General features: G+C 43.3%; 2 protein-coding genes across 4 annotated transcripts; one reads left to right on the forward strand and one right to left on the reverse strand.

Moving 5' to 3' along the window:
• Positions 2,243-8,626, reverse strand: LOC8086212. 3 transcript variants are annotated; one of them, XM_021464846.1, is made up of 5 exons: positions 8,292-8,626; positions 7,181-7,428; positions 6,371-6,608; positions 5,501-6,287; positions 2,243-4,662 (listed from the first exon to the last, which is right to left on the reverse strand). In XM_021464846.1, the coding sequence occupies exons 3-5, from the start codon at positions 6,593-6,595 to the stop codon at positions 2,705-2,707; spliced, it is 2,970 nt and encodes a 989-aa protein (XP_021320521.1). In that variant the 5' UTR covers positions 6,596-6,608; positions 7,181-7,428; positions 8,292-8,626; the 3' UTR covers positions 2,243-2,704. The 3 variants fall into 3 exon arrangements, with proteins under 3 accessions (XP_021320521.1, XP_021320527.1, XP_021320516.1); XM_021464852.1 differs by lacking the exon at positions 8,292-8,626 and adding an exon at positions 7,944-8,284 and having other exon boundaries at positions 5,501-6,263; XM_021464841.1 differs by lacking the exon at positions 8,292-8,626 and adding an exon at positions 7,944-8,284.
• Positions 23,846-25,009, forward strand: LOC8086213 (lamin-like protein). Its single transcript, XM_002463810.2, has 2 exons — positions 23,846-24,275; positions 24,407-25,009. The coding sequence occupies exons 1-2, from the start codon at positions 24,101-24,103 to the stop codon at positions 24,736-24,738; spliced, it is 507 nt and encodes a 168-aa protein (XP_002463855.1). The 5' UTR covers positions 23,846-24,100; the 3' UTR covers positions 24,739-25,009.

Genomic DNA, 25,009 nt, shown 5'->3' on the forward strand with positions numbered 1-25,009 from the left:
AGAAAGAGATAGAAAAAATAAGACTCCAAGTCTTATTTAGACTCCAAGTCCACATTGTTCGAGGTAATAAATAACTTTAGACTCTATGATAGAGTCTGCATTGTGAGTGCCCTTGGATCCCAAATACTTTTAACAAACTGTTTACAGTATCAAAACCATAAAGTTTTAGGAACTAAACAAAGGCCCCAGTAGTTCCGGGCCTCCAGTACCATTGATTAGTTGCCGTGCTTTCCAATATATGATATAATTAAAAATAATAATTAGCCGTGAGATTAGTTACCGATATAATCATGGAAACTGTATGTAGCGTGCGGTCGTGTATCATTGGATTATTTTCACGTGTCCACTCAGCGCGATCCAGCCTTGCGTGTCACGACCTAACAGCCCAGCAGCACAGTGCCTGAGGGAGCCGAGCTAAGGATGGCAACGGAGCGGGTTCAGATCACGTGAAGTCTATGTGCACCCGAACCCGAAACCCGAAATCGAAACCCGAAACCGAACCGAACACCCGAACACCGATTCAGGTGATAACCTCTTCCTAAAACCAAATCCGCGGATACCCGAAACCTAAATGGATATCCAAAACCCGCTTTCTATGTCAACACAATAATAACAATAATGACTTTCTATAAATATATACATGATATATACGCATATTTATATGTATAAACAAGAGACAATAAAACATAAATACTTTCATGAGTTAGCTTAAAATAAATTTCATAATCTAAGTAAACAAATTATTATTATCATATTATAAAATATGAAAACTAATTCTAATGACTTATTTTGAATATTCACTAGATATCCACGGGTGGAAAACCAAACCCGAAACCGAACTCGATAGGTTTCGGGCCCCGAACCCGAAAACCGTGAGTGAAAAATCATCCCAAAACCCAAACCCGAGAATCGAAAACCGCGGATATCCGACCCGAAACCGCCCCGTTGCCATCCTTAAGCCGAGCCGAGCTTTTCCAAGCGCGTTGTGTTAGATACACCTGACAAACAATCGTTATGCACGGAGCCACGGACACGCACGGAGTCACTTAGTGGAGAATGATGTAGACACCTTGTATGAAGAGAGAAATCATCTAGTGGACTTTAGCTTTATAAGAGTATATGATCAGTCTATGAGGCCAATACAATATCGCTTGAGCTTATCTGTCGAATCTAATAATCATTCAATAATGTTTTTCTCTTGTAATAAATCAACGAACGGTGCTTTCAGTCAAACGAACATGTATATCCAATATTCTGTCAATTCTATTCTCTTACATGATATCACTAGTCCAGGTTTAGATCCTAACCTAGCCGCCACCGCATCTGCATCGCGTGCTGTCAGGGAGACATTGATCTCCATCGAGGGCAGTGTCCCTTTAGACGTATGATCCTATTGATTCAGCTATCATTGTTGTCGTCAAAGCTGATCACTATGGCGCCTCTTGTGCGCTTCCATCGACACAACAACCTGAACACAACTACGTCAACCTTAGCCATATCACTATGGCGCCTCTTGTGCGCCTGCAGCTCCATCAAGACAACAACATGACCACAACTACGTGACCTTAGTCAACTTTAGCACGATTTCTTTGACCATGGCTATTACACCCTCATGCTCGGCTATCTCGACATTGGCACAAAGAGCTACCATTTTGCTGGCATCTTCTCTAGCTACATCATATGCGACGCATTGAATTGTTATGACCGCGGAGGATGTTAGCTTGTCAGTTTTTTATCTAGTCTCACTGTCTACAGCGCTAGTCTGCAGGAGATGTTAAAATAAGGCCTTGTTTAGTTTCCAAAAAATTTTGCAAAATTTTTCAGATTCCCCGTCACATCGAATCTTTAGACACATGCATAAAGTATTAAATATAGATAAAAATAAAAACTAATTGCACAGTTTGGTCGAAATTGACGAGACGAATCTTTTGAACCTAGTTAGTCTATGATTGGATAATATTTGTCAAATACAAACGAAAAAGCTACAGTGTCGATTTTGCAAAATATTTTGGAACTAAACAAAGCCTAAATAAAAAATATAAAATAAATAAAAATAGTACCATGTTATCTACCCATATGAGGTGTTAGTTTATCAGCCTACAAGACCCAATACAATATACCCAAAATTCCACCAATTCTATTCTCCTACATATAGCAGACGCATATGCTGGTCGAAAGGGAACAAAAACACTGCGACGCGATAGGCAAGATCCACGGATTCTGCAGGGTGGCTAAATAAAACTAAATTAGCATTTCGCATGCTGAATACTAGCCAACTAAATTAGCATTTCGCATGCTGAATACTGGTCAATTAGGCAGAGCATATAGCTACAAAAATAATACAGACTCGGAGACTCATTCACACCCTATGTTGCACATGTAGCTATTCTTCAGAGATCAAGGTGGTTTACAGGCATTGCAGTTTTTCTCACAATGAATTTATACCGGGCCTCATAGCCTGGGACAGCTTAATACAATGCTGTCACAGAAATGTCTTTACCAGCTAATTTACGGAACTTATTATAAGAACGTAAACCATGTTTCGACCCAAAAGCATAAAGTTGGGGTGAGGCCAATAGGCCGACAGAGTATGTACACTCATGACTGTGATCACCTTATACCAGTCCATCCATCGGAGTCTCTATAACAATTGGGAACCACCCAGTACCTAATCAAACCCAATGCTTGCTGGCAATACCCTCTCTCAAGACGCAGTAGCCATGTTGTTACCTGACGGACATCTCGTTCTGCGACACCGCCTTGTTGTTCTGCCCCATCCAATCATACCCCTATCATCAGCTTCTAAGTCCCCAGTGCCAACAGGTTTTGGCGGTGGACTAACCTCAACCTCCTCCTCTTCTACGATTACAGTCACTACAGTTTTCCGAGGTTTCCTACCTCTAGTCCGCCCACCATAGCGTCCTCGCCTAGTTAAACTGGACTCCCAGGATCCACCAGAAGCCTGGACTAACCCCTCGAGCAATTGTACATCCTCTATGATTTCAGGCCGGGAAAGTGACGAAAGGCCAGGCAAGATATCTTTCTGGAAATCTCGCTTCTGCCGTCGTCTCCTTTGCTGGCCCCTTCTGGGCTTGGTAAGAAGATGAGCAGTTGAAACTGTTTGTTCATCGGTTGTGACTTCCAGTTCCAGTGGCCTGCTCCAGTACTCCTCAATCTTGGTCTCTTCCAGCTTCAGTGTCAAGGATTCAAATGAATCTGACTCATCGTTACTGGAATCATTGGTACAAGCTTGGAGTTCAACTTGCTCAGCAAGGTCATTGATGTTTAATACAGCGAGATCTGCAAACCACTGCAACATATCATCAGATGCCTCTGCAGCTGTTGGCACATTCCTTGCCAACGCTACGATGTTCTCAGCTGCAGCTAGAGCGGATGTATCAGATCTGTTGTCAGCTTCCTGGTATGCATCGAGTTTAGGCTGTACGCTTTCTTGATCAAAATCCCATGCAGCATCCTCTTCACAAGCCGGCGCCTCTAAATCAATCACAAATGTTCGTTTAGGATGGTTGTTCCGTGAAGGTTCCACCTGGCATTCATGTGACACTACTGATTCCTCAGAATTGTCATCGTTTGGTACGTCATCATTGAGATCAATGAAATTCCTGATGAGGGCGCCACTTTTCTTGATGACTCCTTCAGCAGCTTGTCCATCTTTAGGCACATGTTTCTGGCATGAAAGAGGTAAACATGTAGCACCCGCTTGGGCTTTATTACAAACTAGCAGAGTTCCAGTGACAATGTCTTCTGAAGGCCCATCCTTCTTAATTCCACAGCCAAGAGATGTCGAAGCAGAATCTGACAAATTTCGAATAGTCACGGCTGGTTCGTTCTGGTCTTTGGTATTTTTCAGCTCCATTTTAGTTCCAAATGAGTGGCCAAAAATCTTCTGTGGCTTCTCCAGAGTTGTTGGATCAGCAGACATAGCTTTATTTTTGAGCCAAGAGATCCCAAATACTGACCCCCCATCTTTACCATGCTGAAAACTGGCAGCACATCTCCCATCTTGTTCTACAAGACCATCTTCCTGACAATCTGACAGTGTCTCATTCAAATTGAAGTTCTTCATACCCTTGCCATGGGACTGTTGATCTGAATCTTCCAACTTCTGGGAGTTCTTTTGCACCAGGTTACTTGAAATTGCCACCTGATGTCGTGAGTGGGACACAGAAAACGAATCAAGTGGAAAACCAGGATAGCGTTTATCTAAGTTATCCACATTTTTCAGCTTTGGCATTGAAGTTCCAATGCTCTGTGTCACAGCACTAAGACTGGTGTACGAATTCACAGCTGATGATCCATTGAATCTTGGAATTAAAGCAGGATTATTGATAATGCTACTCCTTGGATCTGCTGTGCAAGAACCCATCGGCGAGACAATTGAAGGATTGTCTATTTGAGGAATAGAGATGGGGGCAGTAAATGTACCCATATTCGGATGATATGGACGGTCAACTCTAGCAAAATTATTGATAACAGAAGCTTCCAGAGGACTTCGTGCAATCCATCCAACTGAACTATTCTGACCTTGGTAAAGAAATTGGTTATAACTGGCAGGCCTCCCATCACCAGCTTTGAAGTATTTTGGAGAATCAGCATCATTATATCTGGGTGCTAAAAAGGTTATACTGCTGACTTGTTTACCTGAAGAGTTGAAGAAATAGAGAACAATTATAAGACAGGACTATGATAACTGAAAATACAGGTGAAGTGGAAGAATGTGAAAGCTATAAAAAAGATCAACAGAACTAGTTAAGCTTTCAGCATGACATTACCAAGCATCACCATGCATAAAAGGAAAGACACACGCTATAGTCCAGCATTACCCTTGTCTTACTTTTTCCTCCCACTTTCTTGAGGGGAAAGGCAAGTTAATTAACGTGTGACAAAGAAACTAGGGATTACAAATTTCAGTGAACAAAGTACTGAAACACAAAATACAAAAAACTATTCTGTAATATGATTTGGTAAACCATTAGATCACAGAGAAATGAGTATGTGTTCTAGTAAAGGTTGGAGCCAAATACGGATTAGAGAAGCTTGCAACATACTATATTCCAGATTTGACAGTACACATCTCACAGGCCACCATTGGCAGTAAAAAGACAAGCTAAGACCCATGAGGACGTTCATGCTGCAATCCAGTACATTGCAAGGAAGAATAAAAAGATGCCCAGAACCAAATAAAAGAACTGGCATGGTTAAGGTAAACAGTAAAAAGATACAGTTTGCATGTTATTGCATTCATTAACCATGTTACCAACAATGTATGAGTCACAGTAGAGGTAAACCAAATTTCCTCCCAAAATCCAAAGCGAACACAATATGCTTTTACCACAAACTGTCTCATAGCTGACAAATATGGTAACTGCGATATTAACTATTAAGTATTAATAGACATACTGGACCATGAAACGAACTCTGCAGCCAGTAATGTACGCCTAAAACAAACAAAGGTGTTATAAGTGAACCTTATTGTTACCTTTATTGATTGATGGTTTGTCCTCGTGTGTTATTTTCGCACTTGTGTCAAAGAAATTTGAGCTTGTACCTTCATCTGTGTGCTTTTCTTTGGAGTATTCTTTACTGAAACTGAAATTAGTTGTGTTTGATCTCATTATTGGTTGGTGCCACGAGTTCTTGAGGGTATGTGGAAGGCCTTTGGAAGCTGATCCATTTGCTCTACCAATATAGAAGCCAGTATTTGATTCATTCAGGTCGGTAACTTGCCGGCTTCCAAGATTATTTGTAGTCCGCAAACCTGAGGATGAACTATTATCACTGAACTTGCCCAAGCCTTCAGCACTAACTAATGTATGCTCAGCATCATTCCGGGGTTTTGTATCCGATGCCAAACCAAGGAAATCTATGGGCTTGTTATCTGACGTGTCATCGTCATCTATATAATGATCAGCTGGAAGTTGAAGGTCAAAAGTGCCTTGTCTGCTTCTTGGACCAGCATCACTTGATAGAAATCCATTTGGAGAGGACTGAACGCTGCCTTCTCTAAGGAACTTCATGGAGGACTGGTTTGTATCATTATGCTCTCCAACAGCTTTCCTGTATGTTGTGGACACAGGAGGAACTGGCATCTGCCACATCATCTTTACACCATTTGGTGGCCCTTGTGACGGTGAATTTGTATGTGATGCAACTGCCAAAGTTGGGTATGAATATACCTCTTTGCTTTGATGTTGATTCATCATATCCTTCTGTATTTTGTAAACTCGGTGCAGTTCATACACCTGGATAGCGAGTGGGTTGTGAGGCTTGACAGAAAAAAAAAACAAATGATAAGAAAAATTAATTATGATATGCTGTGCTATGTTGCTTAGAATTTGGGTAAACTCACCTGTTGTCTAAACACAGCTTCATGTTCAAGCATTTGATGCTTGAGTATTTCTTTGTCAAATTCCGAATAACCATTTGCTGGTTTTGTTGTGAAGCCATTGCATAACTGGCCATTTGATGTCATCTCCTCATAGTATGGAGACCACCTGCCATTCGCCTCCACGTTGAGATCCCCCGTGGCATAATATCCAGGCATATAGCTTTCCCCTTCTACTTTTGCCCCCATTCTTGTTGCAAAACTGTGCAAGAGACCGGTGAATCAAATTGAATAATAAAAAATAAAATAAAATAAAATATATCACATAAAAGATTCTACAGTACTGGCCTAATTGTGGAAAAAGACAAGCATGCCTTATCCATTGGTTGACAGAAGAAACAAAGAAATTGGCTACAACTCCTGATAAATTTAGTGATGAGTACTTGCACGAAAAGACAAACTTTCAGTCAGCTGGATTTCACAATTTTATTGTTGTAGTTTGCACATTTCAGTTACAAGCATGATGTCTAACTCCAATTGCAATTCAATTGCCAATTACAAAGGGCACTAAAACATGAACTCAGTAATGAACAGACAGTACTTGTTAATTGTTAAGTCTACTGGCATTAGCACAACAACAATGCAGACATATTATTATGTAAACAGTTTGAAGATGTTCAGCTATATATTGCCATCTAAAAATGATGCTCTAATAAGCAACGAAATATGAAACTTTTGGAAGGGAGCACAAATGACCAGCTACATTATACCAAACTGAGGCTAACAGTGGCCAAAAGAAGACATTAAAGAATCGGGGTTTCATTGACTAATTACCAAGTTAACAAGCCTGCATTTATCAAGCCCCGATTCACATTACCCACCCCAGCATATAGCCAAGTGGATTATGTGACCTTCACAGCACAGCACACCAGCAGGATGTTTGAGAGCCACGGAAGACAAGCAATCACAATGCGTATCTTCAGTTCCTCACTGTGTCGAGCTAAATGGATAGCTCGACCTGCTCAACTGGACGAGCAGCCAATAGTTAACTTGCTGCGCTGAATGCGTTCACGAGAAATCACCTGCCCATTAAATGATTAAGACACTGCAGTGAGTAAGGTAAAAGATCTACACCCCTTTTCCGTAATCAAGCAAACTACGGATCAAACGAAACAGGACAGAAGGCCCAAGACAACGAAAAAGAATATATGCATGTACAGCTGTTTGGATGTCAACTCGCGAGACAGGAAGTAAGGAACTGAAGGGGAGAAGACAAGTCAACCCCCGACAGTTGAACGCGCTTGATAAATCCTAAGAACCAGTTCCCTCAACCGCCCTATCATCATTACCAAACATGGAAACCGAAAGGCTGCGAAGGTTTAGATGCAATTAATTATCAGCTCCCTGCCGTCAATCGAACCCCAATTTGACACATGAACCGATTGCAGCAGAAAACCCAATTCCCAGAAAAGAAAAAAAAAATCGGAACCTTGGACGGCTCAAAGAAGAAGAGGAAAAGGCAGAAAAGCTGCGTCTTTTTCACAACAACCGAGCTAGAACGCTAGCAGAAGAAAACCAGCGGAGTAAAATTTTTCACCTCAGCGACTCTTGGCGGCGCTGCGCTGCAGTGGATTGAGCCTGACGACCCTGAGTATCCGGCGCACGAACAGCCTAGATGGCAGCAGCACGCCCATGACCCCGCTACGCCCCCCCAACCTTGGCAAGTCCCCCCACCCAAGTCGCCGTCCAAGGTGGGATTCTTGCGGAGAAAAGGAGCAAATTCCACGGGCAGGGAGCAATCGAGCTCGACGCACGAAGGAATTGCGGCGGATCCGGGATGGGGGTCGGGGAAGGAATTGGATCTGATGGGCCAGGGGGGCGGGACTGGCGGAGGAAGGGAGAGAGGGAGGAGGAGAGAGAGGGGGGGGGGGGAGGAAGTGCGTACTGGTGGGTTCTTGTTCTTGTTTTGTCTGAACAAACGACTGCGTGGTTTTCTCTCTCCTTTTTTTCCTCCTTTTGGGGTTTTTGGATGGGTGTTGTTTGGTTATGTGCTCTGCCTCTGCTGCCTCCCTCTCTCTCCTGCTTTCTCTCTCCTCCTCTGTGGGGGCGTCGTTGCCTGCTGCTGCCGCCTCCCTCTCGCCGCTCGCTCGCTCGCTCGCTTTCTCTCTCCTCTGAGGAAGGGAATGGAACGACCTTCTTCTAAACTACGTGCAAGGACAGGCAGATTTGTTGACATCTGGTCTTTTTATTCTCTCTCTCCTCTGCTGATCCTCCTTCCTCAGTCCTCCTCGCCCACTTTTATCCCCCATCCATCTCTCGCTTTCTCTCTTTCTCTCTCTACGCCCCCCACACACCCCTCAAACCCTCATCAGAATAAATAAATCGAAATAATAATAAAGAAATAGACAGACACTTGTTTTTCCTCCCTCGCTCCCTCCCCACCTGCTGCTGTCTCCATCAGAATTTTTTCTCCTCCGGAACTAACTATATTATCATTATGGATCAGCCGTGATAACTAAGCTGTTCCATTAGTTAGTATTTATTGAATCAGCTGATTTTCGTGTCATGATTGATTATCTCCGTGTTTCCGTGGGTGGCCGTAGAAAGACTCCGTCCGGAGGGGGGATTGTGACTCTTCTTCATGACATGAGAGAGAGAATCTGTCCGCTCCCTTTGCTTGCTGGTGGGGGGAGAGAGAAACCACACAACTTGATATAAAATCAGGCCTTGTTTAGTTCTCAAAAAATTTTGCGAAATTTTTAAGATTCTCCGTCACATCGAATCTTTAGACACATGCATGAAGTACTAAATATAGATAAAAATAAAAACTAATTGCACAGTTTGATCGAAATTGACGAGACAAATCTTTTGAGCCTTGTTAGTCCATGATTGGACAATATTTGTCAAATACAAATAAAAAAACTACAGTGTCTATTTTGCAAAATATTTTGAAACTAAACAAGGCCTTAGAGGATCACAGCACCAAACTCCTTTCCAGAGCTTTAAAAAATCGGCCGTCTTTACTCCTCGTGACACTTTTTTTTCCCCAGCTCACATGATCCCCTGCAGCGTCCGTACCCAGTTCTTCCGGCGGCTAGGTCACCCTATTATTGTCGCTCAACCTTTTCAAATTACTACTCCTACAGTTGTTAGATTTACTATCTGATTGAATAATGAGTATCTCTGTATTTTTATAGTAATAAATAGGGGTATATTCATTATTCAATCAGATAGTACTGTGTTTGCACGGGCGATTAGATGGGAAATCGAGAAAATTCAACGGGGGTTGGATAGCAGAATTCACGAGCGCTCGCTTTCCTAATAATCTTTGTCACCGCATGTTTAGTCGGGCGTCGTAATAAATGAATACCTAAAACACAACCAACCTTTCTCCTTGCGAACCAGGGGGATCTGGGGCTCCTGTTGCCGCAAGAAAATGATGGATTGTTTATTAATTTTATTTTTGTATATAGTATAAGAGAAAAAAAATGATGGGTTGTTGTGATGGAGGCTGCAAATCCGGCAACAATGTCTGGCAGGTGAGGTAGCACCAGCTTGAGAAGATCTTGGCTCGTACCGCCCGGCAGATGTCGCCGCTAGCTGGAGTGTGTATATAGTTTTGCCAGGCCACATCACAGGTTATTATTAAGTGAAACTGAGCTAATACGAGGTCATCCAAGGTTATCTACGTGTGCTCTTCGATGTCAGCATGTGGCTTGGCAAAAGATCAATGAACAGTGCGCATGAGCACATCAGCAATTCCACTCACAGCGCATTGAAAGGAACTGAAGAGGAAGAAGAAACAAGAGAGAGAAAGGCAGAGAGAGAGAGAGATAATAAAGCACGGTAATAAAGTGGGGTTGGAGAAAAATAATCAATCAGCTGTACTACTGTAACTCGTATTTGCTGCTGTTCAGTGCTCTCTCTCTCCCTCTCTTCTCTTTTGATCGATCCAATGGCCGCGGCCGCAGATGCCCCCAAAGGGACTGGACGCGGGGCCCACCCCGAGCTGAGAGTGAGGCCGGGGGGAAAGTACCGCAGCCAGCTCGGGTCGGGTGTATGGGTTCCTGGATGCGATGCGATGTTGTCGATGCGCGCGGCCCGGTTGGTTTTATGCGGGTACCTGGACCTGACAGGTGGGCCCCGCGCACGCCCTTTTGCCAGGATCACGAGGAGCAGCCTCGTGACAGCGTGTCTTCCCGTAATGCTGCACGGACTACTGGAGCACTACACTAATCAACTCACAGAATCCTCCTGCTCTGCTCACGAGCCGTAGGAGTAGTGGTGGTGTTAATCAAGGTACCGCTCCCCGTGTAATCTGGGCCGTCCATCCGGGCGACCGGACGCGGTGGATGGCGACAGACTCTTTGTGTCGGGTTTAGGCGTGGGGATTGGGTTTCATTTCAACCTCGGATTCCCCGTAGCAGAGTGACTGTAGGGGGCGAGCCGGCGAGGGCGAATCCGCTGTCCCGTCGTCCGTTTGCGTGTCGCCCTCTCATTCCCGTGCCCATCCGACGGCCCTGGTGGCCTCGGAACGACGCGACCACGCGGCGGGCGGTGCCACTGGGCGACGGGTCGTGGTCTGGCGACTGGCGCTGGCTGCTGCAGCCCGAGACTCCAAGATCCATCCAAATCCCAATCCCAATCCCCAAGCGATCGGGTTTCGGTTGCGTTGCGTCGCACTAATGGCGGGTCCCAGTGGGCAGTGGACGACAACGGTACGTATGCTTGGAGACCAAGGGACGTCACTCGCATTCATAGCCTCACCAGGAAACTGCGAGAAGGAATAAAGGCGGCCGCATTGTTTAGTTCACCCTGAAAACTAAAAAGTTTTCAAAATTTTCCGTCACATCGAATCTTGTGGCACATGCATGAAACATTAAAGATAGACGAAAACAAAAACTAATTACACAGTTTAGCTGTAAATTATGAGACGAATCTTTTGATCCTAGTTAGTCCATGATTGGATAATATTTGTCATAAACAAACGAAAGTGCTACAGTACCGAAAAGTTTTCACTTTTCGGAACTAAACAAGGCCCAAGTATTATAGCAGGGTCTTGTTTAGTTTCGAAAAGTGAAAAGATTTCGGTACTGTATCACTTTCGTTTGTTTGTGACAAATATTATCCAATCATAGACTAACTAGGATCAAAATATTCGTCTCATGATTTACCGCTAAACTGTGTAATTAGTTTTTGTTTTCGTCTATATTTAATGTTTCATGTATGTGCCACAAGATTCGATGTGACGGAGAATCTTGAAAACTTTTTTATTTTCAGGGTGACCTAAACAAGGCGCAGGTTGTAAGGGAGCTAAATACTAAGGTGGAGAAGAGAGAAGGGGAGAGAGAGTAAAAGCAGGTTGCAAGCTTACAGCCGGCTCAGACACAAATACCAAAAAAAATTATGAGACAAACAAGTGAGCTATGTATTAATAATGATAAACTAACCATTATATGAGTGGGCTGCAAGAAGGCTGTAAAGAAATCTTACAGCCCAACAGCTGGCTGTATTATAATACTTGCTCTTAGGCCAATCTCACTGGGAATTTCACCAGGATGTTATACATATTTATTAGAGCGTTATGTCAGTAAAACTACACTTTTTACATGAAACGAAGAGGAGAGAGAAGGAAGTAGTTTCACCATGGTGAAACACCATGGCCGTTGTTTCCCACACGGTGAAACGACATGAAATCCCCACTCAGGGCTAAATCATTTCACCATCTTACATGTGATCCAATCATTTTGCTGTAATTAAATGTTTTGCTTAGCTTTGGAAACAACAAAGTGAAATGCTTCATTGCTGGGGTTATTTCATAGATAGTTTCATTTTAATCTTGATGACGTGTTGGTATGTGAAACCGTACAGTGACACTATATATTGAGACTGGTCTAAAGGCACTCAAAATGATAGAGTATAAATTATGAGTACCCTAATCCCCTTCGTTACTTTACATTAACCACGCTGGACTGGAACGTGTGACCACATGCCACGTGGTGGACGGGAGGGAGGAGATTTTTGTGAGTCCAGTCTCACAGCTTCTTCGGTGTGGATTTTTGCGACTGGCAAGAGATGCTTGGGCCTTGTTTTGTTTGTCAAGGAAAAATTTTTACGACACTGTAGCATTTTTGTTTGTTTGTGGTAATTATTGTCTAATCATAGACTAACTAGGCTCAAAAGATTTGTCTCGTCAATTCTGACCAAACTGTGTAATTAATTTTTATTTTGGTCTATATTCAATATTCCATGCATGCGTCTAAAGATTCGATGTGACATGAAATCTTGAAAAATTTTGGAATTTTGAGTGGAAGTAAACAAGGCCCCGGGCCTACCTAGTGTTAGTGTAGTGCGTGGAAATGGTTTGCTAGAAATGCAGAATTGCCAGATTAGGAAATAGGAATCCATGTGAAATTCCTTGCCAGGCAAAAGGCACCGACAGAAATTCCAATTGCTCGCGACTAGCGACACTCTTGCACGGCCGGAGACGATACCCACAAATGTTGGTCGTCCGAAGATGTTGGTTTGTAGTGAGTAGTGACGGGTAATGTGTGCATTCATGTATGTTGGCATATTTGTAGATAATAAGGCCTTGTTTAGTTCCGAAAAATTTTAGGAAATGGACACTGTAGCACTTTCGTTTGTATTTGACAAATATTGTCCAATCATGGACTAACTAGACTCAAAAGATTCGTCTCGTCAATTTCGACCAAACTGTGTAATTAGTTTTTATTTTCGTTTATATTTAATACTCCATGCATGCGTCTAAAGATTCGATGTGACGGAGAATGTGAAAAATTTTGCAAAATTTTCTGGGAAGTAAACAAGGCCTAAGTTAGGCTGTCAAACGCATGTGCTAAAACAAATTAAAAGATGACGTGCTTGAATAGCAGGAGCACGCACGGTATTAGTTCGAGTACAGGTTTACATAATTGGTCAACATCTGATGTACGGTGATCACACATCAAAGCCTAACAAAAAAAATTGCCATTTCGATGGTCCAGCTTAGGGGAAATAGGCCCACCCGTCCCGAGCCTTCATTAGCTGGTTAGACTTTTCTATAAAATAAAATACGTGTCTATCCAGATTTAAGTTATTTTAATTTGATATGGATACTCATGTTTTTTAGATTTATTTTAGGATTAATTGTTCTATATTTTTTGAGATGATGTGTCAATCGATAACAAGAGACTGTATGTGACAACGGCTTTGGGCAACTGCCATTTTTTGGCTGCTGTAATGTTGAATCATCTAGCACTGTGAATAGATCGGGTGCAGCAACAACTACAGCTGTATGAGTGCAGCCGATCAAATTGAACATTGTCAATATTGATATTGAGATTTGTAGGTCCAATACAGTATTTTTGGAGGCAGGAATAGAGATAGACAGTTTGTCCATTGCGTTTATAAATAGACAACCGGAGAAAATGAAAAAAAGAAACAAAAAAGAGACAACGGGAGAAACCGAAATTCGGAAGCCGGAAAAATGGAAAATAAGAGGGAACGAAAAAAGGAAAATTAAGATGAATTGGAATAGGAGAAAAAGAAATCATGTGCAGAAAAAAGAAAAAAAACAGAGTCAAATGAGCAGATAATAAAAGTTCTAGAGAAGATGGAAAAGAAAATTTAGTCTTTGTTTAATCTCAGGTGTAGACTAGGATGGTCATAGCTATTTTTCTCATTTTTTAGCTATTTTTCTCATTTTTTATCCCTAGGATCAAAGATGCTCTAAATATCTCTAAGAGTCGATTTGTTTGATTTCGTAGCGAATATTTACAAAATGATTGAAAACCGTGCAGCAGGCACATGATGTCCTCTCAGCTCTCAAATAAAATATGATTGAGTTTATCAGCCGAATCTGTCAGTCATTAAACAATATTTTTCTCTCAAAACAAATTAGTCAACAGTACTTTTTATTATAATTTATCAGCCAAACGAACAAGGCCGGTCCAGAGGGAAATGGCTTCTAACCGTCAAAAAAAAATTACTGCATCAAACTATCGATTTGACCAGGTTACACACGCAGCACGGCCTACCACTACCAACAGGGGGACATACGTGTGCATACGTAAAAGAGGAGAGAGCAGCGGCTACATCATTAACATTAACAACAGAAAGCAAGAAAACGGAAAGAACCACCACCCCTAGATCTCCACTGTGCTGCACGCAGGACAGCAGTTGTCTCCAACCAGTGCAGCCTCACGATACTGTGCAAACGACCATGCGTCCATGCCTTGTCCTGTAGTAGGCTCCTTTCCTGCACTGCTCGCCCGCCCTGCCTGCGCGTACTCACGCACAGGAGCGACCCAGACCGCCTGGCGCCAAGAGGACGAGGAGCTCTCACGCCCCCGCATTGATGGCCAGGGCATGGCCACCGCAGGGCGCCAGGGCAGGAACGCTCGGCTCGGCTCGGTTCCTCCAGCCATGGCCCATGGTCCCTGCGCGCGGGGCCCACAGGCAGTGTCTCCGGTATGTCTGCGTGTGTATATGTGCTCTCGTGTCGCAGGACACGTCCGCGTCTGGGCTGGCTGGCTGGCGCAGCGGCCACTCTGTGAAAGCAAAACCAACTCGTCTGGAGCCTGGCTGGCCCGCCCAGATGCTGCCCACTTGTGTTGTGCCGGCCCAGATCCGCTGTACGTACGCGCATCGTGGCTCGTAGGTTAGGATAGGATGGCGCCGGCCGGAGCGCCCCCAGCTGCTTTGCGTATATCGTGCTCTTTGTCCGCTTGCTCGCGAGCTGGGTGAGCTATAAAGGCGAGTATTGCCATCTCGGTGATACGAACAGTGATGTTTATTTTTTTTTCCCTCCGTGATATAACTAGGCGAGGCCAGTATATGTTTCACCTCTGCGACGCTCCACGCCGTCGTTTCGTTTCCCGTCAGCTAGTACATGGGAGCACGCGGGATCCCCTCCTCCTGCTTTTTCGCATCGATCTCCTAGGGCCTTGTCTACTTCCAAAAAATTTTGTAAAATAAGAATAGTAATATTTTCGTTTGTATTTAATAAATATTGTCTAATTATAGACTAACTAGGCTCAAAAGGTTCGTCTTGTCAATTCCGATTAAATTGTGCAATTAGTTTTTATTTGTATCTATATTTAATACTCCATGCATACGTCTAAAGATTCGATGTGACGGAGAATTAAAAAATTTTGCAAAATTTTTGAGAACTAAACAAGGCCTATGTTCGAATCGGCTGCCCGCCGCCGCGTGGCCGGCCGGCTCACCGCGTCGACGCGGCCCGTGCGTCACGTGTTTTCTTCCGTTTCAACGTCCGCGTCGCGATTGCGAATCCAGTGGACGTGGAATCTCACACTCGAAAAAGAAATCAGCGCGGGCTCTGGATCGGCAAGCTGGAGACGGCGATACGGTTACGGTCGCGCGGATCTTCTGCGGAGCGCCCGCGCGGCCGCCTCTGGTGTCCTGCCCCTGCCCCGCCCCCGCGAGCCGCGATGACGTTGTTGTGACCCGTTCGTTCTCCAGCGGCACGCGCGACGCGACGGATCCACCCACCCTCTGGATCCCCGATGTGTGCGTGGCTGCGTGCGGCCGGGCGTTTCGCTTGTGCCGAGAGCTGATACGCCGATTAGGCGACCGCACTGGCCCATATCCTTTTGACTCGGGCCTTGTTTAGTTTCCAAAAAATTTTACAAAATTTTTCAGATTCTCCGTCACATCGAATCTTTAGACACATGTATAGAATATTAAATATAGACGAAAATAAAAACTACTAATTGTATAGTTTGGTCGGAATTGATAAGATGAATTTTTTGAGTCTAGTCAGTCCATAATTAGACAATATTTGTCACAAACAAACGAAAGTGCTACGGTACCTATTTTGCAAAATTTTTTGGAACTAAACAAGGCCTCGGAGGATAACGCCGATCTGTGTGATGTTGTAGTACCAGTTCAATGCACTCGTTAGGTCGGTCGGGGCGGCCGGCGGGGGTCGGAAAAGTTGACCTGTGACATCCGATGTTACGGCACGTAAGTTTCCAAGTTGCCTCGTTCGTCTCCATCTGCCCTATACTACCACAATTGGCTGGCTGATACACTCAGCGGACGGAGCCACTAGAATATTGTTTTCCTGGGACTAGAAATAATATATCGATGACTGACTCGCCAAGGTCTTGTTTAGTTCCAATTTTTTTTTCAAAATAGGAATAGTAACACTTTCGTTTGTATTTGATAAATATTGTCCAATCATGAACTAACTAGGCTCAAAAGATTCGTCTCGTCAATTTCGACTAAACTGTGCAATTAGTTTTTAGTTTCGTCTGTATTTAATACTCCATACATGCGACTAAAGATTTGATATGACGGAGAATCTAAAAAATTTTATAAAATTTTTGGGAACTAAACAGGGCCCAAGTACAAACAAGACTGAATGAAGGAAATAAATATCCATGGCTAGATAAAGTCAGTATTGGGTTTCTTTTTCACGCCTTGTTCAGTTCACACAAAACCCCAAAATTTTTCAAGATTTCTCGTCACATCGAATTTTGCGGTACATGTATAGAGCATTAAATATAGATGAAAATAAAAACTAATTACACAGTTTGCCTGTAAACCGTGAGATGAATCTTTTAAGTCTAGTTACTTCATGTCTTCATGATTGGACAATGTTTGTCAAATAAAAACGAAAGTGCTACAGTAACTGAACCAAATTTTTTTCCACAGCTAAACAAGGCCTCACTTTTAGGTGAAGGTGACAACCCCTAAGCAGAATCGGAGATTTTATATTGCGCGACCCCTAATCCCCTGCGGGACATGGAAGTGGAGACCTATAGAAAGTTGATGAGGAGACGACCCACTCGTCATCGCATTCGCATCGCAAGGAAAGCGGCGCAAACAATCGAGGACACTTTCCCTTGCCGCCCGCGGCGGCCGGCGTCATAATTTCTGCCCGGCTGCCCGGCCACAACGTGAGGAACAGTCGCGTGGCATTGGCGGCCGCCCCGCGGCCCGCGCCATGGAGAGGAGAGGGGAGGGGACTCTCTACCACTACCAGGCCCCGCCATTCGGGGACGCGTGTAGTAGCTAGCTTTGCGTCGCAGCCTTTTTTTTCTTTTTATCTAAAAACTTTTTAGATTTTGACACTGTAGTATTTTTGTTTTTATTTGACAAAAATTGTCTAATCATGGAGCAAATAGGCTTAAAAAGATTCGTCTCGTGATTTACAGGTAAACTGTACTATTAGTTATCTTTTTTATCTATATTTAATGTTATATGCATGTGCCGCAAGATTCGATGTGATGGAGAATTTTGTAAAGTTTTAGGTTTTTTGTTGCATCTAAACAAGGGCCTTGTTTAGTTCCGAAAAATTTTAGGAAATCGACACTGTAGCACTTTCGTTTGTATTTGACAAATATTATCTAATCATGGACTAACTAGGCTCAAAAGATTCGTCTCGTCAATTTCGACCAAACTGTGCAATTAGTTTTTATTTTTGTTTATATTTAATATTCCATGCATGTGTCTAAAGATTCGATGTGACGGAAAATGTGAAAAATTTTGCAAATTTTTCAAGGAAGTAAACAAGGCCAAGGCCTTTTTTCCATCGCTCCTGTCCTCTCTTTTACGAGGTGGTGATTGATGTTGGATGTTGGTTGGTTGGGTCAAAAGGCGCCAGCAGATCTAGGGTTCATGTGGTTGCCGGCTCTGATGAATCCGAGGGGGAGCGATAGAGAGGAAAGGTGAAGGGGGCAAAGGCTCTCTCTCTGGTGATGAGCATTTGGTTGAGTAGCTTTTATCCTTTGCCTTTCCATGACGCGTACGAGCGGACGTAGGTCGCCAGCAACGCGTGTCGTGATTAGGGGAAGGAGTGGACTGGGTTCTTCACGCCCGTACTACGTAGTACGAGTGGTCCGTTGCTCTGAATAGCCTAATTGGAATTAATTAATGATAATCAACCAATGCAGTCCCGATCCTACCTATTGAGAGGACACAATTCGTAGCTTCATCCAACAAACAAACCTGCGAGACCAGATCGCCATTCACCAGAATGATTTGTATGTGCAGTAAACAACTGGTGCTACGATAAGCAATTAGTGTACTAGCAAAAAAGAAATGGATCACACTCGACGTCGACGCCTATCAAATGCAAGTAGGCCACGACGATCTATCTAATTCTCATCCTAATCTGCTGACGGCATGGATCACGAGATATATGAGAAAAAGTAGACTTCACGCAGGCTCTACGGGGGGTCCGCTTGCCTGATTAGAACTGGCAAATTTAGGTTACGTATTAATTCCCCCTCTGCTGCTGTCCCTGTCCCTGTCCGGCCGCACGGGCCCCAGATCCTGACAGACTGCTACTGGTGGCGATCGGGCCGCTCGCTCTCGCCTCGCCACCGGTCAAAGAACTGATCGATTCAGGGCAGGGCTGACAGGGCCGCAGTCTCGGACAGTCAAGTCTCTAGTCCTGTGCCGTGCGACTGCAGCTGTGCTGCCGCCTGCTGATGAGTGCCAGGCGCAGGGAGAGACAGAGGCCTTGTTTAGTTCGCAAAATTTTTCAAGATTCCCCGTCACATCGAATCTTGCGGCACATGCATGGAGCATTAAATATATATAAAAACAAAAACTATTTGCACAGTTCATCTGTAAACCGCGAGATGAATCTTTTGAGCCTACTTACTCTATAATTGGACAATATTTGTCAAATAAAAACGAAAGTGCTACAGTGCTGTTTTTCACACGTTTTTGCAAACTGAACAAGGCCAGAGGCGAGGCAGAAGCCGGCCAAAGCTGCGTCGCCCTGACTCGCCCGATCACACCAAATAATTTTGCAGTTTTGGGCCTTGTTTAGGCCGTGTTTACTTCCAAAATTTTTTTACAAAATATAAATAGTAGCATTTTCGTTTGTATTTGATAAATATTATCTAATTATGAACTAACTAGACTCAAAAGATTCGTCTCGTCAATTCCGACTAAATTGTGCAATTAGTTTTTATTTTTATCTATATTTAATACTCCATGCATACGTCTAAAGATTCGATGTGACGGAGAATCTGAAAAATTTTGCAAAATTTTTGGGTAACTAAACAAGGCCTTAGTTAAATTTTTTTTGCAAAATCGACACTGTAGCATTTTCGTTTGTATTTGAAAAAAATTATCCAATCATGGACTAACTAAGCTCAAAAGATTTGTTTCGTCAATTTCGACCAAACTGTGCAATTAGTTTTTATTTTCATCTATATTTAATACTTCATGCATGCGTCTAAAGATTCGATGTGACGGAAAATCTGAAAAATTTTGCAAAATTTTTTTTGAACTAAACAAGGCCGTAAGCACGCAGACGCAGCTCGATGTTCTCGGCTCAAATTAATGAGAGAGGATTAGATTAGATTAATTACTAGTACTACCAAGACTCAATCCAAGCTCAAATTAGGCCTTGTTCAGTTTGTAAAAATTTTTGGCTTTAGGTACTGTAGCACTTTCGTTTGTTTGTTGCAAATATTCTCCAATCATAGACTAATTAGAGTCAAAAGATTCTTCTCGCGATTTACAGGTAAACTGTGTAATTAGTTTTTATTTTTATCCATATTTAATGCTTCATACATGTGTTCTAAGATTCGACGTAACGAAAAATCTTGAAAATTTTTGGTAGTTTTTTGGAACTAAACAAGGCCTTAATCAAATGCTGAAACACACTTCTGTCGGGATCGTAGAATTTTGAAGGATTCAAGTCAAACTCATACTACTAGATCCAATGTCCACAAGACTACGCCAACGCTAACTACAAATGACCCACAAAATATTACTATTACTAGTACTCTGGTCGCAACTAGCACGGAGTATGTATGCATGCAAACACACCATTGAGCCTACACGTGCTTCGCCCTCGGATCCAACGAATGTCCCTCTGCCCACGAGAGAGAGGGAGAGCCGGCATCCAATCCAGCGCCAGGGAAAAAAAAGGCAGCAGGTATCTAATCCGGCCAGTAGCGACCGCTCCATGCGAGAAAGAAACCTTGCGCCTTAAGATAAGCACGAGGGCATTCGCCGGCCGGCATGGACCATCGCGTCTTGCCACAACAAGCGATTGGCCAGTGGATGGACCGAACGAACAGAAAAGCTTTGGCGTGATGGCGCCGCTTTAGCATATGCCAGGCGTTTCACTTGTTCCCCCACCCAAAAAAAAAGAAAAAACAGAGACAAGTAGAAGAAGTAGCGGAGCGGCCCGGCTGCTGCTTTCGCGTCTGAAAAAAAAAACTTGATCCGTCGGACGCGGCCACTGTTTTTTCGTTTAGATTTAAATTTTTTTTGGAGTTAGCTAAGATAACATATTTTCGTTTAGATTTAAATTTTTTTGATTCAGCTAAGATAACATTTTTGTTTTTTATTTAAAAATTAATGTTTAATTATAAACAAACTAATTTTAAAAAATATATCTCATGATTTATATAATTAACTATTTTTATTTATATTTAATAGGTCCAAAGATTCGATTTAATGTAGAATCTTCTAATAATCTTTTACAAATTTGAAGGAACCAGACCTCATTTCGCCGCATGACACTGTAGGATGCTGACCGTACTTTTTGCCTGCAGCTTTTCATGGCTGTTTAGTTCACCCAAAAAGCAAAAAGTTTTCAAGATTTCCCATCACATCGAATCTTATGGCACATGCATGAAGCATTAAATATGGACGAAAGCAAAAACTAATTACACAGTTTAGTTGGAAATCGTGAGACGAATCTTTTGATCCTAGTTAGTCCATAATTGAATAATATTTGTCACAAACAAACGAAAATGCTACAGTACCAAAATCCGAAATCTTTTCGGAACTAAACAAGGCCAGGATTCTGACCCAGCGCTGGTGGTGTTGGTACTTGGTACGGGATGGAATCACAAGGACGGATCGCGCAGCATTTACTCTGTCTCGTCCTCGTGGGCTTTAGTACATCCGACGAGAACCAGGCCGAGCTCTCGACTCGAATACACTGTACCTTAGAAGCCCATTAACTTTTAGGTTTTGGTAGTGAGCCCATGAAGCCTGAACGAGGTGGCCAGTGGCCTAGTGCCCGCTAGGTCCAAAATGTTCTTGGTTTGTAGCGCAAACCAAAGCCCGGCAGGTAACCTAAAACTGGAGAAGACAAAAAGGGAAGATAACTAAAAGAAAAGAAAAAAGAAATGTGGCAAAAGTGTTGCGGGAGTGCACGCTATTGCCGTTGTTTTTAGTCTTTTTGACCTCACAGGTTCCAACAAATTTGTCTCTGCAAATGATACGCAATTTGACATAAAAGCTTGCCCAAATTCTCGGATTCTCTATGAAAAATGCTAACAGTTTCAAACGGACAGGGTAGATCGAAGCACCGAGCGTTAAGGTCTTTTTTTTTGCTTAGGTCTGAGCTTAAAAAAGTTGTAAGCTTATGAGCTAAAAAAAAAAGATTCTTTAAGCTATAGGTTGTGAAAAAAAAATTATAGGATGCTTGGTAAAATAAACATGAAACTTACCCTCTTTAAAACAATTGAAAAATATATCTGTTTCACCCATTTAGAAAGGCCGAATGCTGAAAGTAGGATATCTAAGGTGATGTGAAAATGGTACTATAGGAATGAACTAGAAGCTTCATTGGTTTAGGTTCCACCTATTTAGTTGGTGTTCTTAAAATTGTCTTAAGTAATTATTTTTTTGAATTTGATCAAATTTATAGAAAAGAACAATAAAATTTATAATATCAAATTAGTATCATTAGATATATCAGAAAATATATTTTCATATTATGCCCATTTGATGATACTATGCTCCTTCCTATAATTCTATAAATTTAAACAAGTTTGACTTGAAATAACTTTAAGATTTGATTTATTTGATAGAATACTCTCACTGTCTAGAAATGATAGGCGTATTTGACTAGAGAAAAAAAAAAATCATTTTTTTCAAATCTTGTCCAACAATTAGTCAATTAGGTGCATGTTTTGGGCATAAAACTCACAACAATAAATTTGTGTTTAAAGTGACTAAGATATTATCGATTCTTTAGCAATTGTTTGCACACTATAAGAAAATCATAGATTATGCTATATTTTTATACATCTAACTTTTCTTATGATCAAATAGGCCTACAATCTCTGGACAAAGGAAGTAATAACATATAAAACCACTAGAGTTCCAAGATAGCAATAGTCAGCTCCAGCGTAGAATAATGAGCTATAGTTCATAGTATATTTTATTAACAAAAGAAAGATGAAAAAATAACTATTTATCAAGTATTTATGAAGGGCTAAACTCGTATACTTTCTTCGTCTCTAAATAAATTAATTCATTAAATTATACTGGGTCATTATTTCAAGTATAACTAATTTATAAAAATAACATAAAAATTTATAATATTAAATTAATATCACTAGATGTGGGTACATAATGTGTTCATTTGGTATCATAAATATTTGTGATTTCTGTTATAAATTTGGCATCACAATGTATATACGATGTTCTATGCAAAGATGGTAGCCGTTTAAAAAGATCGCTCGAAGGCGCCCTTAGAGCATGCCCAATGCAAGCATACATCCATAGTGGTCTTAGATAAAAAGTTTAGTTACATGTAGATTCAGAGCTCCAAGGCTACCATACTCATAATGGAAACTACAGCTAGCTTTTTTGCTTCTCTGTATTCATCGTACTCTGTTTTTCTTTCTCCTACTCTCACCTATCACTTTATACCAGCATCTTTAGCATGAAGCACTAGTAGCATGCAGAAGCTCAACAATCTGCAAGCCACTACTTTACCTCCAACTTGACATCCGAACCTAGCTGGCTGGTTAAGGCTACAAGCCACGTCACCGCGTTGGGGCTGGCCTTACGGGAGCTCCATCATCTTCTGGACAGGACAAAACGACGGATTGGCGCGGTTTGTGGATGCACTCAAAAGCCTTTGGCGCTGTCTCTCTTTTAATAAAAAACATTCGCCTCTTCGATGAAAAAACATTTCTCTTCTCGGCTCCGTTCACTTATTTTATAAATCATATTTTTCTATCATCTAGTAGTATTTTTTATTTTATAATAAATCAACGAGCAATATTTTCAACCATAATTTTAGATATAAACGAACATGTTGTCGATGTGTGAGACGTTATTTAGATCCAAATTATTTTTAGAATTTGCTACTATAACATTTTTAAAAAAAATTATGTCACAATTTACAGATAAATTATGTAATTAATTATTTTTTTATTTATATTTAATGCTTTGTATATGTACGTGAACTAAACAACGCCGCCGTGGCACTGACACGAGCCACAGCCACACCACGCGGCGAAGCTCCACGCCAGACAAACGCTCTCTGCACCACTGCACCGGCACACCGCGCACGTACCTCGGCGGGACCCACTCATCCATCGGGCATGGAACCTGGCCCCGCCGCCCCAGACTACCAAGGCCACCACGCCGGGCCAGAGTGCCTATGATCCACGAGCGGACGGCCGCGATGAAACCTGGCGCGGTACACCGCCTGGACGCCCCCCATGTGCCCCGCGCCTTTAACTGGGCCGCACCCGGCGCCCCACCGCGCTATTGGCCCCAGCTCACTCGCAAGGCGCATCCCATCGCATCACGCGTTCACGCACGCTCGCCCCCCCCGCTCAGCTCACTGGTAGAGAGTTCAAACAAAGAGGCAAGAAACGCGAACGCCACCACCGCGCTCTAGTCGCTTCGCTTGGTTCGGTCGACTGCTCCGGCGGTCCGGCCATTGCCGATCCATTCTTCTTTAGAGGAGGAGGAGGAGGCAGCAGCAGAGGGGAAGGGCCGGCGATGGGGCGGACGAGCGTGGCGACGGCGGTGGCGGCGGCGCTGCTGGTGCTGGCGGCGTGCGCGGCGCTGCCGGAGAAGGCCGCGGCGAACAAGATCAGCATCAACTGGAAGCCCAACGTCAACTACACCGACTGGCTGAAGCAGCACAGCCCCTTCTACAAGGACGACTGGCTGGGTAAGCCCCCCCACGCCCACGCATTGCCCTTCTCTTTCTCCGCGCCTCCTCCTCTTCTCTTCTCAGATCTGATCTTCTCCTCGGCTCTCCCGCCGCCCGCCGCCCGCCGCCGCCGCCGCTGCCGGATGCAGTGTTCTACTACACGGCGGGGCAGGCGGACGTGGTGCAGGTGGACGAGGTCGGGTACAACAAGTGCGACGCCACCAACGCCATCTACAACTACAGCAAGGGCCGCAGCTTCGCGTTCCAGCTGAACGAGACCAAGACCTACTACTTCATCTGCAGCTACGGCTACTGCTTCGGCGGGATGCGCCTCGCCATCAAGGCCGAGAAGCTGCCGCCGCCGTCCCCGCCGCCGTCCGCCAGCGACCAGTCCTCTGCCATCGCCGCCTTCGCCAGGTCGCATGCGGTAGTCGTCTACGCCGCCGTCGCCGTGCTTGCCGCGCTCCTCAGGATGGTCTAGCTGCGAAGAATCTAGCCGCCGGCCCCTTGTTTTGGTTCGAATTGGGACTCCTTTTTGTTCGTTCCTCCTCTCTCATTTCCGTAGTGTGCTTGCTTGGGCTCTGAAGATGAGCAGTAGTTGCTGCGTTGGGTTGAAAATTTTAAAATTAGTGGTGTGGATCTGCGTAAGCGATTGATTGAGCTGAGATTGATTTTTCAAGTGTGAAGAACTCTAGCAGTCTAGCTGAATTAAAGTAACATTAGCCTTTTCATCTTGGTGATTTGAACTCTTT

This window comes from Sorghum bicolor, chromosome 1 (genome assembly GCF_000003195.3).
Source record: "Sorghum bicolor cultivar BTx623 chromosome 1, Sorghum_bicolor_NCBIv3, whole genome shotgun sequence".
In the NCBI taxonomy this organism is placed as follows: Eukaryota; Viridiplantae; Streptophyta; class Magnoliopsida; order Poales; family Poaceae; genus Sorghum; species Sorghum bicolor.

Bases quoted from the DNA above. Each gene is read 5' to 3' on its own strand.
- LOC8086212 (XM_021464846.1), bottom strand. From the start codon at position 6,595: ATGGGGGCAAAAGTAGAAGGGGAAAGCTATATGCCTGGATATTATGCC. The intron at 6,288-6,370 runs GTGAGTTTACCC...TTTTCTGTCAAG, and splicing joins AAGCTGTGTTTAGACAACAG to CCTCACAACCCACTCGCTAT. The intron at 4,663-5,500 runs GTAACAATAAGG...TCAACTCTTCAG, and splicing joins CAAACCATCAATCAATAAAG to GTAAACAAGTCAGCAGTATA.
- LOC8086213 (XM_002463810.2), top strand. From the start codon at position 24,101: ATGGGGCGGACGAGCGTGGCGACGGCGGTGGCGGCGGCGCTGCTGGTG. The intron at 24,276-24,406 runs GTAAGCCCCCCC...TGCCGGATGCAG, and splicing joins CTACAAGGACGACTGGCTGG to TGTTCTACTACACGGCGGGG.